A 15205-nucleotide genomic window follows, 5' to 3' on the forward strand; every position below is an offset into this window, starting at 1 on the left:
GAAATTTCCTGAATCCAGTAACTGTACTGTAGTTGTGTAAGACAGTGTCCATGACATTAAAAACTATACACTGAAGTATTCAGGAGTAAAGAGCATCATGTCTACAACTTGCTCTCAGATGGTTCCAAAATATGTGCATAGATATATTACTGAGAGTGTGAATGGCAAAGCCCATGGGGTTAAATGTTAACAATTGATGAAGGTGGGTAAAGGGTATGTGAGAGTTTCTTGTTACCAGTCTTAAAGCTTTTCAGGAATTTGAAACAAAACAAAAAGTTACCAAAAAGACAATGGTCATATCAGTGTCTTACTGGTCATTTTGTCTTTGGATGCCACATATCTTCACACACAGGGTACATTTTTACAAGAGATTTGAGAAAAGCAAAGCCTGTATTTTCTGAGACTTGGATAGATCTCTCATGCATAACTTTCTCACAGATTTAGCAATCAATTTAAATTCCTGACCTTTAAAATAGTAACATCTGCTCTCCCTCACAGGTTCTGATCTCCACCCTGTCGGGAATGACAGATCACTAGAATATGTTCTTGTCTTGAGTCACAAGCTCCACTGTTCCAAAAGGGTGACCAGGTGCATGAGGTGGTCCAGGGGGGCCCTGGGGAATTCTGGGAAACGAGGAGCCACAGGTCAAACCTGCAAGTTCCCACCAATCCCGTCCATCTCTCTCTCCCTAGAATGTCAGCTCCACAGGGACCAGGATTTTAGCCTGTCTTGTTCACAGGCATAATCCTGCTCTTTGACCTGGTTCATAACAGACACTCAGTGAGTAGTAAATGAATGAATGAATGTCATGGATTTGCTCCATTACTCAATCGGTTAGGACGATACTGCCAAGACTCTGCCCATCCATCCAATTTGCTGGTGATCCCAGGGACACCATGCCTCCTCCTCAGCTGGGGACAAGGACCTGGTCTGGAAGTTGAAAGAGAACAGACCCAGGTTTGCAGACTTCTCCCTGAATGTCGAATTACTCTGAGGATCTGCTGCTTCCTGCCCCCTGCCCCCAACCCAGGGTCCATTCCCCCTTCTGGTAACAGCTCCCTGATTTTTTTTTTTTGAGAACTACTCCCCCCTACCTATTTCAGCACAAGCAAGGCTGACTGCAGCCCCCAGTGAAGCATGTGACACTAGCTAGAGGAGCTGGCTTCAGGACTCAGACGGTAAAGAATCTGCCTGCAATGCAGGAGACCTGGGTTTGATCCCTGGGTTAGGAAGATCCCCTGGAGAACGGAATGGCTACCCACTCCAGTGTATTCTTGCCTGGAGAATTCCATGGACAGAGGAGCCTGGTGGGCTACAGTCCATGGGTTCACAAAGAGTCAGACACAACTAAGCAACTTTCACTTCAGTGCAACTCTCCTATTGGGCTTCCCAGGTGGTGCTAATGGTAAAGAACCTGCCTACCAATGCAGGAGACATAAGCGAGTCGGGTTTGATCCCTGGGTTGGGAAGATCCCCTGGAGGACAGGACGGCAACACATTCCAGTATTCTTGCCTGGAGAATCCCATGGACTGAAGCGACTTAGCACACACACACACCTCTCTATTGACTGCTAAATTGGTGGCATGTAGGGTTGGCGGTTTCAAGGGGCACTCCCCACCATTTGGATAAGACTGAAGCCAGAACAGGAAAGAACTGAGCCCCTGGATCCAGCTGTGCTTGCAGTCCTGAACTTTTAAATTACCCACAAAAATTAATTATTAATTCCCAAATTTTTTTCAAGGATTACTATTGTTTTTGTTTGCTTTAAATATTTATTTGGCTGCGCTGGGTCTTAGTTGTGGCATGCAGAATCTTTAGTTGCATCATGCAGGTTCTTTTTATTTTTTTAGTTGTGGCATTCGAACTCTTAGTTTCAGCATGTGGGATCTAGTTCCCTAACCAGGGGTGGAACCTGGGCCCCCTGCATAGGGTGTTCACTGTCTTATCCTTAAATCAATGGAGACTGGGTTTCACTCAGTTGCTCTGTGTGTGGCCTCAGGCTAGTGGCTTCCCCTCTAGAGCCTCAGTTTCCCATTTCTGTTAAGCAGGGACACACCATTGGGTGGTTGTGAGAATTCAAGGAAGTGTCTGTCTTAAGTGCACATCCAGGAGACTAGCATGGGGCTCCTGCCTCTGTTCTTGAGTCTGGTTCGGCTCTACCTCTTGTCCTAATACTTTAAGCTCTGGGAGAGGATAAGCTTAGACACCCGAGGCTGGGGACTGGACTCCCCAGCTGGCAGTTCAGCTTGGTGACCTGAGAGAAGAGGGCTTTCACAGTCCAGTTAGTGATGGCCAGCCTGGGAGCCCACCATGTAGTGTTTGAACAGAGCACCTGGATGAATGCAGGCTACCCCTCTAAGTAGCCTGTGGCAAGCACCTGTACCTCTTTGCCTGAGGGTCTTTACAGACAGGAGAGGCTGGAAGTGCTGGGGAGTTAACATCTCCAGGATTAATCCTGAATCAATGAGAGATGAGAGCTGGTACATATATGCCACAAGTCCTTCACCTCTTGTGTGTCCCACAATCTCCCAGAGGTCCCTAGGGGGATGGCACACCAATGCCCAGAGAAGCAACCAGCTCATTGACTCCCTTCCCTGGTTCACTTCCCACTCCCCTATCAATTTGCTTAGGATCACCGCCCCCCCCCCCCCCCCCAAAAAAAAACTACGTGTGCTTGAGGGACTTCCCTTGTGGTCAAGTAGCTAAGACTCCGCTCTCCCAATGCAGGGGGCCCAGGTTTGATCCCTGGTCAGGGAACTAGATCCCACCTGCCACAACCAAGAGTTCAAATGACACAACTAAAGATCCCTCATGCTGCAACTAAGACCCAGCACAGACAAATTATAATTAAATTAAAATACCCCATAAAAAAATGGGGTGTATAAATATATATACAAACTATGTTTTAAAAACAAAAAACTATCTGTGCTGGAATCTTTGTCTGATGGTCTGGGGGAACCCAACCCAAGATGGGCTGATTCAATTCTATATTCTGTGCTCAAGGCAAAGGGATCTGTGGAAGGGGTTGTCAAGATGTACCAGGATCATATCAAACATTGTCAATATTCAAGCATCCAGTATCCTCACACATCCTGCTACAGAATGAAGGTTTGTGTCCCCTCAACACTCATAACCCTCAATGTGATGGTATTAGGAGGTGTGGCGCCTTTGGGACCTGATCAGATCATGAGGGTGGAGGCCTCATGAAAGGGGTTAGTGCCCTTCTAAGAGACCCCAAAGAGGGACTTCCCTAGGGCCCAATGGTTGACACCATGCTTCCAATGCAGGGGGTGTGAGTTCGATCCCTGGCCAGGGAACTAAGATCCCACATGCCATGTGGCCGAAAAAAAGAAAAAGAGGGAGAGAGACCTCAGGGAGTTCCCTGGCCCCTCTTTGATGTGAGGACACAGGAAGAAGATGGCTATCGATGAACCAGGAAGTAGATCCTCATTAGACACTGAATCTATCAGCACCTTGATCTTGGACTTTTCAGCACCCAGAACTGTGAGAAACCAGCTTCTGTTGTTTCTAAGCCACGCAGTCTATGTTATTTGGTTATAGCAGCCCAAACAGACTAAGACATATCCTTTAACAGGGACTATTTATTACCTATGTCTATGTCTAGACGGCCTTCTCACATTGGAGGGGGACCATTGACATAGCTGAGCTCCAGGTAAGGTGTTCTGATCAGTTGCGCAGGAGAGCAGCAGGAGCCCCCTGACGTGGGCAGGAACAATGTGATACCCACCAGGAAAAGGAAGAGGAGGAGGAGATGGAAGAAGGTCAGAGGTCGCCTGGATGAAGGAGTGGGCACTCTGTGAAGGGAAATACAGTGTTAAATGTACCAGTGGGTGCCACCATGAGCCCTGTCCCCCAAACTCCTCTCCCAAAACGTCTTACCCAGGGTGCGCCTCCAGCATCACATCTTGGAGACTGGGAGATGCTTGCCTCATCCTGTCCTAAACATAGAGAGCCACCAGCAGCAGAATGGGTGGAAGTGACATTTAATGTGCTCTTTACCTTACTACCATAGACAGGCAGAACTGGGCTTATTTCTCCTCCTCTCCTAGCACCCCTTCCATCCTCAAGCCCCCATGGGGACTTGGAATAGCTCCAAGTGTAGTGGAGGTCTGTCTGTGCCTTCCCTCCATGCAGTCCCCCTTTTCCCGGTAACGGTGGTTCAACTTGGAGAGGACGGTATCATAATTCCCCACTATTCTGAATTCACAATTCTACCTCCATAACTAGGCATGTGACCAGATCTGGCCAATCAGAGCCCTCCGTCAGCTTGGCTACTGTGATTGGTGGCGAAGCGGGAGTCCGACCTAGAACTTTTGCTGCCTGTGAGTCCGGAGCATTCTCTTCCGGGGTGAGTGAGCCAGTGGGAAGAGAATGTGTAGCTGCTGGGGCAGCCATGTTGCTGAGAAGAAATCCACCGTGAAGTAGAGCCCAAGACAGGGAGGGACTGCACCCTGGCAGTATTTGAGGTCTGAAATTCACCAGCATCTGGACTTTTAAGTTAAGTGGTGAAAAAGAACAACAACCCAGCATCCCCTTCTTGTGTGTAATTCAGTCAGGGTTGGGTTGCTGTCACTTGCTATCACGATTCGTGAGTGATACACATGGCTGAGGACCAACTCACTCGAGACTTCCAGAGCAGGGGTTGTCTTCGGTGACTTGCTATGTGTTTTCGGTGGCTGAGGCCCGACATGAGCATGTCCTGTGGGGGGAGAGAGGTGTGGGTTCCTTGGCGAATCAGTGACAGACACAAAGTTGAGGAAGGGCCACGATGGCAGTATGGTGTCATATAGATGAGATTCTGGGGGAGGAGCGAGATCTCAGGGAGAGATGAAGAGAGGGCCACAGCCCAACAACAACAGCAAACCCGAAAAGAGAGATATTATTTATTCATTCACACAACAAATATTTAATGAGTGTCTGTTACACTCCAGGTACTGTCCTAGGAGTTGAGGACACAGTGGGCACAGAAGCAGGCAAAATGCTGGCATACATAGAGTTTATATTCTAGCAGGAGAGAGAGAGACTGTAATTTAATAAGCATATAATGTCAAGATGTGGTAAGTACTGTTAGGTGCTAACTTTTCACTCAGTCGTGTCCGACTCTTTGTGATCCCATGGACTACAAAGTCTATGGAATTCTCCAGGCCAGAATACTAGAATACTGGAGTGGGTAGCCAATCCCTTCTGCAGGGGATCTTCCCAACCCAGGGATCAAACCCAGGTCTCCCACATTGTAGGCAGATTCTTTACCAGCTGAGCCACCAGGGAAGCCCAAGTAAGAGGATAAGGAGTAATAATGTTCTGAGGCCAGGGCAGGTCTCTCTGAAGGGGTGATATTTGAGGAGAGACTGGAATGAAGGAGGAGGGGAGCTGGGCATGCATCTGGGGGTTTGGAGATGGGAGTGTGTTTGAAATGTCTGAAGAGTCAGGAGGGTAGTGTGGTTGTGGTGGGGTGAATGAGGGGGAGAGTGAGAGGAAGTGAGGGCAGAGAGACCCGGAAGAACACTGAGACACCAAAAGAGAAAGAGACAGTGGGAGAGACAGAGCCAGAGGTTTGAAGGCCTTCTCGAAAGGCAAGGACCCTGCTAGGAGACACACAGAGGGTCCCATGGGTGCTTGGAGGGAGGAGGTCACCCCACCTGCTCTCACCTCCAGGCTTTGTCCTCTGCTCTGGGGGCCCCTGTGGCCACACAGCTCACACGGAGCCCCTGGCATCCGGGCTGTCCTTTGCCCTAAAGGCTCAAGGTCCCCAACGTCCCCCGCCGGGTCCCATTCCAACTCTGCTGGCGTGGGGAGGCTACTGGGTGCCCAGGGCCCCCAGACCCCACCAGGGCCCGGCCCATCTGAGTCCCCCTCGAACTCCAAGTCCTGTTCCAGTGTGCTGGCCTCCTCCAACACCTGCTCAGAGGACAGAGGTCATGAAGGTTGAGACTGGCACCCGCGCCAGGGACCACCAGGGTGGGCCATACCAGGCTGGTGCTGACCACCTGGGCCTGCAGCCGCCACAGCTGTCGGAAGATGCTGTCTTGGTGGGCTCTGAAGGCCTTCAGGAGTTGCTCCAGGGCTGCCCGGGTCTGAGGCTCACTGCGCTGTGCCAGCCCCTCCCCGAACACCAGCAGTGCCTCTAAACGCTCAGCTGCTCCGCGCAGGTCTGCCTGTAGCGCCTGGGTGCACGTGGTTGGACATCATCAATACACCCCACCCTGCTGCCTACACACACACACACACACACACACTGGGTGCACGTGGTTGGACATCATCAATACACCTCACCCTGCTGCCTACACACACACACACACACACACACACACACACACACACACACACACCGGGTGCACGTGGTTGGACATCATCAGTACACCCCACCCTGCTGCCTACACACACACACACACACACACACACACACACACACACACACTGGGTGCACGTGGTTGGACATCATCAGTACACCCTACCCTGCTGCCTACACACACACACACACACACACACACACTGGGTACACATGGTTGGACATCATCAGCACAGCCCACACCACACCACCCCGCTGCCTACACACAGACACACACAGACACACACCACAGGGGCACCAGAACACCAGAGACCTAGGACTGGAGTTACTACCCCCACCCTCTTCGCATCCAGACATGGGGAACATGGAACAGATCCATTTCCAAGGGAAGCTGGCCCCCACTCCTGAGGCCCTTACCCACCTGCAGCTGGACCATCCTGCTCCGGGCTGACACGCAGGGCCCCAGGCCTCGCTCCAAGTCCTGCAGCCAGACGCCCAGCCCCAGAAGACAAAGATGCAGACTGTCCTGGTCAGCCTCTAATACCTCTCGGCTAGAGATGGGGGGCTGGGGAACACAGGGCTGAGTCAGGGCCAGTGAGCCAACCCGGACCTTGTTCCCACTCCCATTGCACCCAGGCTCCTGCCTTCTGGACGCTTCTCTGAAGCAGAGTCCATCTGTGGGTGTGCCCCAGGGCCGCTCCCACCTAGAGAAACTTCCCAGTGGAGTCAGGCCCAAGAACCTCTAGTTCAAATTCTCCAGGTTTTCAAGGCTCCTAGAAACTTGTCCATATAGGGCCTGGGGGTCTTGGAGAGGGAAGGGTAATGGAACCAAATTACTCCCACAGGGAACACCAGGGCCAATGATGAGATAATTCTTGGACTTCCCCGGTGGTTCAGTGGTTAGGAACCCACCTGCCAATGCAGGGGACACGAGTTCGATCCCTGGTCCAAAGACTACATGCTGTGTGGCAACCAAGCCCGCACCACATCTCAACTACTGAGCCCATGCACCGCATCTAGAAAGCAGCCCCACTACGAAGAGTCAGACACATTGGAGCAACTGAACAACAATAACGACTGTCTGCAACTAAAGAAAGCCCACATGCAGCAATGAAGACCCAGCACAGCCATGCTGTTGCCGCTGCTGCTAAGTCGCTTCAGTTGTGTCCAACTCTGTGCGACCCCATAGACAGCAGCCCACCAGGCTCCCCTGTCCCTGGGATTCTCCAGGCAAGAACACTGGAGTGGGTTGTTATTTCCTTCTTCAATGCATGAAAGTGAAAAGTGAAAGTGAAGTCGCTCAGTCGTGTCCGACTCTTCGCGACCCCATGGAGTGCAGCCTACCAGGCTCCTCCATCCATGGGATTTTCCAGGCAAGAGGACTGGAGTGGGGTGCCATTGCCTTCTCCGCAGCACAGCCATAAATAAAAAAAATATTAACATAATTCTCTCTCAGTTGATAAAATATGAAGCAGTAGACAGGTCAAGAATCATTGTCTAGAGCATCCCACCTCCACACAGTTGGCCAACACTTTTCCAGAATCATCCCTGGTGTGGAGGGCAGACTCTGGGAGACAGACAGGAGGTGGGGGCTGGCCCAGGGGCCCGGGTCACCTCAACTCACCTCTAGGTTTTTTGCTCCAGCTGACTCCTCAAGGGAAGAGGGAGCTGGCAACCTGGGGAGGCCAGCAACAGGCTCCAGGCCCCTTGGCCCACCCCGGAAGTGCTCTGGAGGGTCCAAAGAGTCCTGCCCCACCTTCTGGGCCTGTTCTGACCTGGGAGGTGGAGGACAATGACAGGCCCCTAGGTGAGTCTTAAGTGAAAGTGAAAGTGAAGTCGTTCAGTTATGTCCGACTCTTTGCAACCCCACGGATTGTAGCATACCAGGCTCCTCTATCTATGGGATTTTCCAGGCAAGGGTACTGGAGTGGGTTGCCATCTCTTTCTCCAGGGGACCTTCCCCACCCAGGGATTGGACCCAGGTCTCCCGCATTACAGGCAGACGCTTTACCATCTGAGCCACCAGGTGAGCTAGGTGCCCATTATTCACTCTACCCCACCCCTGTCCCGGGTTACCTCTCCCATGTCCCCATGTCCCCAGGGGGTCTTAGCCACAATACCTCCTACCCTGGTAATGCCCCCACCACTTTGGACCCCAGTTTCTAAAGCCCCAGCCCCTACCTGATGCTCTCCTCTCCAGATGCAATGCAGATTGTGTCTCCAGTAGCGTCTAGTTCCCTAGGCGCTCCAGGGGGGTGACTGAAGGGCTCTGAGGGCGATCTAGGGCCCAGAGGTGGGGGCCGGGCCATATTTGGGAGCCTGGGGACGAAGAGTCGGTGAGGACCCCCAGCAGGAGCCCTTTTTCTAGCCCCAGTCTCCTTGAAGACTTCCTCAGTAGGACTCACCCAGGCCTGAGGCAGCCAAAAGCCCAGGGGCAGGTTCAGCTCCACCTCCTTCCAGGTGGAACCTGGACCCAGGTAATTTGATGCCTAGCTCAGGTGACCCTATCTCCACTTAACTCCTTCCTCCCTAGTATACCAGTAGCTGACTTTCAAGCTCACCCCACCCAACTAAAGGGTTTCCAGATATGACCCTCCCTGCTCAAGAGCCCCAAGTTCTGAACCACTCTGAGACCCAGACCTCTCATCCTGGGAACCCACATCTGCGTGTGCATGCATATTCAGTCATGTGGGAGGCTTTGCCAACCCCATGGACTGTGGCCCGCCAGGATCCTCTGTCCATGGGATTTCCCAGGCAAGAATACTGGAGTGGGTTGCCATTTCCTACTTTAGGGGATCTTCCCCACTCAGGGATTGAACCTGTGTCTCCCGCATTAGCAGGGGGACTCTATCACAGAGCCACCTGGGAAGACCCCCTGGGAGCTCACACCATTCATCCAAGGTCACAGACGCAGACCCCTTCGGGAACCCAAACATCTGCCCACCCCCACCCCCAAATGTCCAAAACCAGAGTAAGACTTTTTTGTTGTTGGTTTATTTGGAATGGGTCCTCTTCCTGTGGTTTCCACACAGGTACTGGAAAATAACCCGAGGGGAGCCGCCTCTACCCCAGAGATCCAAGGTCACAGGAAGGTAGCAGTCCAGAGCGGGAGCGAGCTCGGGAATCCGAGCAGGTCCTGGGCCCTGGCGTCACTTGCTGAGTAGGAGGCCAGCGCGCAGCACGCGGGGGACTCTGCGGATGGTCAGCGAGACGCGGGTGCCGCGCACCAGGCGGGCTCCCGGCTGCGCCGAGGGGCAGGCGGCGGCGTTGGGCGGCAGGGAGGCTGCCTCGAGTGCGTCTACGCTGGCTGCCGCGATGCCGTGGAGGAGGCGCGTGTAGGCGGTGCCACGGAGCACCAGCAGGCTGCGCGGTTCAAGCAGCAGAGAGGTGGCCGGCCGGGACGGGGGCCGGGGCTGCGGGGAAGGTTGAAGGTTAGCGGGTCCCCAGAATTTGGCGGCGGAGGCAGACGAGAGTTCAGCAAGTTTGGGGGTTCAGGGGGTTCAGGTCAGTGAGTTCCAGGGGCAAAGGCTGAGGGGCAAGTGTGCTCCTAAGAATCAAGGCTTTGGAATGAAAATCCCAAGGGCGACAGGGCCAGGGCCTGGAGGGGAGGGGCGCGGGGGGAGGGAAAGGGGAGTGGTCGGCAGTCTTTTGGGAAGGGGTAGGAACTAGGCTGCAGATGGGGGCGTCTCGGTGTCTAAAGAATCTGCAAGGGTCTGGGACTGAGGGATCAGTGGTCCCAGTAAACTGGGTGAAACTGGGCCGAGGACTTGGCTGAAGCCAAGAAGGGAGGGAGAGAGGAGCAGGTGTGGTCTGGGCGGACATGGGGTATCTCAGGATGCTTTGAGGACACCAGCAAGGTGGGGGGCAGACAGGAGCATGTAGGATTGACAAAGGGAGCCCCGGGACTTCCCTGGGGATCCAGTGGTTAACACTCTATGGTTCCATTGCAGGAGATGAAGTTTCTGTTCTAGCCAGGGAACTAAGGTCCTACTTGCTGGGTGGTATGGCCAAATAAATAAAAGTTTGTGTTTTTTTTTTTTTTTTTTAAGGGGGAACCCTAAGGAGCAGCTGTGATCAGGGTATCCAGGGTAGTTTCTGTGAACACTGGGGCGTCAGACATGCATCAAAGAAAGAGGTCAGGGAAATTGTCATGAGCAGCCCTCACAGAAGGGGGCTTGAGCAGTGAGTCCTGGGTTGAGGTGCCAAGAGAATCAGGAGGTGTCCTGCGTGACAGATCACATTATTGGGGTGGGAGGGAGGAGGTCAGTATTGGGGTGCCTATGCAGTGGCCACTGAGAGTCAGGGTGTCTGGGAGGATGTCAGAGACACCCCTGAGGGGATGGTTGTCGGGGTATCAGGATATCAGTGTCTGTTGGAGAACTGGGGAGCCCTGCCTCCCGTATTGGAGTGCTCACTCTAAATATGTGGGGCCAGGACATCTGTAGGATGTCAGGATAGTTGCTCAACAGGTGGGGGTATTGGGGTATCTGTGAAGATCATGATTTCTAGGGCACCCTGCAGGTAGATGGGTATCAGGGCTACCTCATAGGTGGGTGGAACCAAGGTCTCTTGGAGGATATGGGAGGTCAGAGCACTCACAAGTGGCTGGGGCAGCATCTCAGGGCCCACCTGCTCTGTTGGGTTATCATCCTCTGGCTGCCGAGGCTCGTAGAGGTCCAGCATGGTGTGAGAGCCCAAGCTGATAGTGCTGACGGTCGGGTAGTACAGTGGCCCATCCTCGTGGGGCTGAGGAGTGAGTACCAGGGCTGGATGGGGCAGGAGTCCACACAGCCCCAGCCCCAACCCTCCGAGGTGAAAGGTGTCCCCCAGCTGGGGACAGGGAGGCGAATGCTTGGTTGGGCTATGTGAACTGCTTAATGAGAGTGGACGTGGGTCAACATGATGCCCTGCCCCATGGTGGGTCCCAGGTCTCGAGGGTGGGGTGAGAGAGTGGTTACCATGATGCCCTCCCCAGGCAGATACTGGTTTACGAGGACATGGTTGGCTGGGAGACCCCCAAAAAGGCTGAGGTCAGACACTTTGTCCACGTAACGCTGGAGCCACGGTGGCAGTCGCTCAGGAACCATCCCCCGGGGATGGGGGAGCCCACCTGGGGGAGGATAGTGGGGTGCTGAGGGCACCCAACCAAGGAGCTCTGGCACCAAGGAGCCCCCATTAGGAATATCCTAGTGGTTGGTAGCACTCTGACCTCCTCAGGGACCCCTGACTCTTTGGAGATCCCCACTCCACTCTTCAAAGCTTTCCTGCTTCTCCAAAACCTAGAGATACCCCCCAACCCATCAGGAAATTCTAACCCCTCAAGACCTCTACTGACCCCTCAGAATCATCCTGGCCCTTGGGATCCCTTGAGCCCTCAGGGACCCCCCCCCCCAACCGGACCTTCGCCTCAATGTCCTGAGACTATCAAACCTGACATGCCTACCCCAGCCCACATCCCTAAGTCAGCTATGCTCACAGTCAGGGACACTCACCCCAGTTCTGTAACTTCCTCCCGGAGAGCTGGGTCCATTTTGGCTTTGGGGCATTGAAGACCTGGGAGATAGAAGGGGGTCAGTCCTTTTTCAAGGACCACCCTCTCTGATTCTCCCACCCAGGCCAACAAAGCGGTTTTTACCTGGGGTGGAAATGGGTCATCTCAGTGTCTGTGGGATCATTCTCTGGGATAATGTTCCCAGGATTTTGTTGTTTGCCTTTTCCCCCTGTGGAGACCACAAGCCTCAAAGCTGACCTGTGTCTACCAGGATGGAGAAAGGGCTATACAATCAGGGTCTGAATCTACCCAGAGCTCTGGGCTGGATTGGGCTCTTTCTGCTCAGCAAACAGTCTGCACTCTAATTTTCTGATCCCTGGGCTATCTCAGGACAGTCTGAGTTCTGGAACCTCCTTGTTCCTATTGCCTGGGGGAGAAAAAGTGCTAAACTGGGTTATTCAATACAGTCAAGAGAGTATTTTGAAAATTCTCCACTGCCAAGACCCCAGGGGTCTAGAAAGGGTTGTCTCAAAGAAGTCTAAGAAGGGACTTCCTGGATGGTTCAGTGGCTGACTCCACACTCCCAATGCAGGAAGCCTGGGTTTGATCCCTGGTCAGGGAACTATTAATATACCCCACATGCTGCAACTAAGAACCCTCATGCCACAGCTAAGAACCTGCATGCCGCAACAAAGTTTGAAGATCCTTAATACTGCAACTAAGACCCGGCACAGCCAAATAAATACTAAAAAATAAAAAGTTGGACTTCATTGGTGGTCCAATGGTTAAGAATATATCTGCCAATGCAGGGGACATGGGTTCGATCCCTGGTTTGGGAAGATCCCACATGCCGCAGGGCACCTAAACCTGTGTACACAACTACTGAGCCCACATACCCTACAGCCTGTGCTCCAAAACAAGAGAAGCCACTTCAATAAGAAACCCGTGCACCGCAACAGAGGGTAGCCCCTACTCGCCGCAACTAGAGAAAGCTTGCACACAGCAAGGAAGACCCAGAGCAGCCAAAAATTAATTAATTAATCAAAAAGCATCTTTAAAAAAATAAGCCTAAGAAATCTCCTTATTTCCTTCATGGTAATGGGGCTGGGATGGGTTGTCTCAGTAGGAGAGTCTGAGCTCTCAACCTAACTCATTCCTGGGCCTCAAACAAGATAGGAGTAGTTGAGACTGCACAGGGCAGGTTCAGGCTCTGTAACCAAGGCTCTGGGGCTGCAAAGGGCTATCCCAGTGCATGGATTCTGAACTTTGTAAAACTCTCTTCTTTCCCCAAACCTTAAGAATAGACTACAGACTGTACTATCTAACACAGGTGGTCTGGGCTTGGTAACCTTGTTCCCAAGGCTCTGGGTCTATGCTGAGCTATCAGCGGAGGGAAGCGTTTACTCTTAACATTCTGAGGCCTGAACTATTTGAGCACAGAAATCTGAACACTGTAAATTCTTCATTCCCTAAATCTCAAGGGCCTGTCTCAAGGGCTTGAACTGGGCTCTTTCAGCCTTTGTTGTAACCTCCTTTTCCTTATAACAGTAGCAGGATTGGGTTGTCTTAGCACAGACAGCCTAAACTCCATACCTTTCTAGGAATCAGTTTGGGAAGTTCACTGGTGCTCTAGTGGTTAGGATTCAGCGCTTTTATTGCTGTGACCTGGGTTCAGTCCCTGGTCAGAGAATGAGATCCCGCAAGACGTATGACTTGGCCAAAAAAAAATAAAATCAGTTTGGTTTCCCCTAAGCCTCCTGGGAAAAGCTCTTTAGCCAGGCCCCAGCAGGTGCTGAGAAAGGAATAGGGAAGGTGAGGGATGGGTGCTGGGCGGCACTCTCCTTTCTGCCAGGGTCTTCACTGTGGCTTTGTCGGCTCTCACATGAGAGCTGGGGGTTGGAGAGGGATCTGGGAAGAGGAGAAGAACAGACCAGAAGGGTGTTGAGGTCACCTGTCGAAGCAAATACTCCTCCTCTTCCTTGGAGATGAAGTCAGGGATGTAGTAAATTACAGGTGGTGCCTAGGACAGAGAGATCCCCCTGAAGGTGTGGCCCTTTCACCCGCAGACTAGTGCTAGCACCCATGCACAGCCCTTCCTCTGGAGTGTAGCTCAGGATGTCCCCAGACAGGCCAGGGCCTTAAGTCAAGGGACCAATGACTATTTGGGGGATGAGGAGGTGGGGGTGAGGATAGGGCTGGACCCTGAGGGTAAGAATGGAGAGGGAGGGGTCAGTCCCAGCCCACAAACACAGGAGTTAGCCTCCCTATCCATCTCCACTCTTATCTCCCACCCTCTAGTCCCCACCTTCACCCTCTGCACCCCCAGTCCTGACAACCTGCTCCACCCTGAATGGCTCCAGGCCTGGGACCCTGGCATCCTGATCCTCCATCGACAGCAACTCCAGGTACCCGGTCAGACCTGTGGGGAGGGGAGAAGAACATGCTGAAGTAACCAAGCCTGCCACCCTCAGATTATGATCCAGCTTTCTGCTCTTACCATGGGCCACAGCCTCAGCTCAGACCTCTAGGGAAGCTCTCTTGGTTTCTAAAACCTAAGTCCTCAGTATCTCAAAAGCCACTCAGTGCACAGCCCCCACACTTGCCCGGACACAATGAGCACCCAGAATACTCCCCCAAACTCCATCCACCAAAGGTCCATCAAATTACACATATTTGCTGTCTTAAGCTCCCCCAGAGAACAGCCTCTGACTCCATCCGCCGCCTTTCCCAAGAGCTCCACACATATCCCCCAGGGCTACACACCAGAGTCCCTTTAAACACCTTGATTTGAGACCTCATCGTAAAAACTGCCATGCCCTGACTAAGCACAGCAGAGCATGCATGCCTAAAAACTGCAATCCTGGCTCTCTAACAGTGTTCAAGGTCTTCATAGACCCTCCTCCCTCCTCAAGCCCTTTCAGACACTCCATTCTGAGCACCCTTGTGCCCCCAGTCTAAGCCTCCTCAGACATACCCATTTTCAGTCTCCTCGGATCCCCCTCCTCTAGGCTCCCTTCAGATTTCTCTTCCGGAGCGCCCCTTCACTGCAGCAACCCTGGACCTGTGACCCTGAGTCTGACTCCTTCCACGCTCCGAGCCCCCTGGATCCCCCGACTCTGTCTTCTAGAACTCCACATTCTGAGCTTCCTCGGACTCCTATATGCGCTTCCCTGGGTCCCCACTCTCAGCTCTCTTGGACCGCCATCTCCACCCTCGGCCACCCCGCAAACTGACCGTCCACCGGTGACCCCTCCAACATCCGAATTCAACATTCCAATTCCCTTCCCAGCTACTTCCGCCCCCATGCACGACTGCCCGACGCAGGCATCCTCAGACCAATGGGAATTCTCACAGGCGCTAAAGCTCCGCCTTCCACCCAATAGGCGCTCTCACAGGGTGTCG

The 15205-nt window shown here is 52.9% G+C and overlaps 2 protein-coding genes across 5 annotated transcripts; both read right to left on the bottom strand.

Annotated features, from left to right (window-relative positions):
* Positions 1-3636: 3636 nt before the first annotated feature.
* On the bottom strand, positions 3637-8621 carry SYNE4 (spectrin repeat containing nuclear envelope family member 4). Its single transcript, XM_052656631.1, has 8 exons — positions 8494-8621; positions 7937-8087; positions 6734-6877; positions 5993-6187; positions 5673-5921; positions 4645-4722; positions 3903-3961; positions 3637-3817 (listed from the first exon to the last, which is right to left on the bottom strand). Exons 1-8 carry the CDS (start codon positions 8619-8621, stop codon positions 3637-3639), a joined length of 1185 nt encoding a protein of 394 aa, XP_052512591.1.
* Positions 8622-9305: 684 nt separating this feature from the next.
* On the bottom strand, positions 9306-15120 carry ALKBH6 (alkB homolog 6). Of its 4 annotated transcripts, none has more exons than XM_052656225.1 (7): positions 15038-15120; positions 14140-14222; positions 13755-13823; positions 11805-11865; positions 11271-11422; positions 10942-11058; positions 9306-9725 (listed from the first exon to the last, which is right to left on the bottom strand). In XM_052656225.1, exons 1-7 carry the CDS (start codon positions 15060-15062, stop codon positions 9462-9464), a joined length of 771 nt encoding a protein of 256 aa, XP_052512185.1. In that variant the 5' UTR covers positions 15063-15120; the 3' UTR covers positions 9306-9461. The 4 variants fall into 4 exon arrangements, with proteins under 4 accessions (XP_052512185.1, XP_052512186.1, XP_052512187.1 ...); XM_052656226.1 differs by lacking the exon at positions 15038-15120 and adding an exon at positions 14778-15000; XM_052656227.1 differs by lacking the exon at positions 13755-13823.
* Between the last annotated feature and the right edge of the window lie 85 nt (positions 15121-15205).

Source organism: Budorcas taxicolor, chromosome 18, assembly GCF_023091745.1.
Source record: "Budorcas taxicolor isolate Tak-1 chromosome 18, Takin1.1, whole genome shotgun sequence".
NCBI classification, from domain to species: domain Eukaryota; kingdom Metazoa; phylum Chordata; class Mammalia; order Artiodactyla; family Bovidae; genus Budorcas; species Budorcas taxicolor.

Coding starts and splice junctions, on each gene's coding strand:
- SYNE4 (XM_052656631.1), bottom strand. CDS start 8,621: ATGGCCCGGCCCCCACCTCTGGGCCCTAGATCGCCCTCAGAGCCCTTC. Junction 6,188..6,733: donor GCAGGATGGTCCAGCTGCAG/GTGGGTAAGGGC, acceptor ACGTGCACCCAG/GCGCTACAGGCAGACCTGCG. Junction 5,922..5,992: donor AGGTGGTCAGCACCAGCCTG/GTATGGCCCACC, acceptor TCCTCTGAGCAG/GTGTTGGAGGAGGCCAGCAC.
- ALKBH6 (XM_052656225.1), bottom strand. CDS start 15,062: ATGTTGGAGGGGTCACCGGTGGACG. Junction 14,223..15,037: donor GGAGGGGTCACCGGTGGACG/GTCAGTTTGCGG, acceptor CCCTCCCCACAG/GTCTGACCGGGTACCTGGAG. Junction 9,726..10,941: donor ATGATAACCCAACAGAGCAG/GTGGGCCCTGAG, acceptor CCTTCCCCGCAG/CCCCGGCCCCCGTCCCGGCC.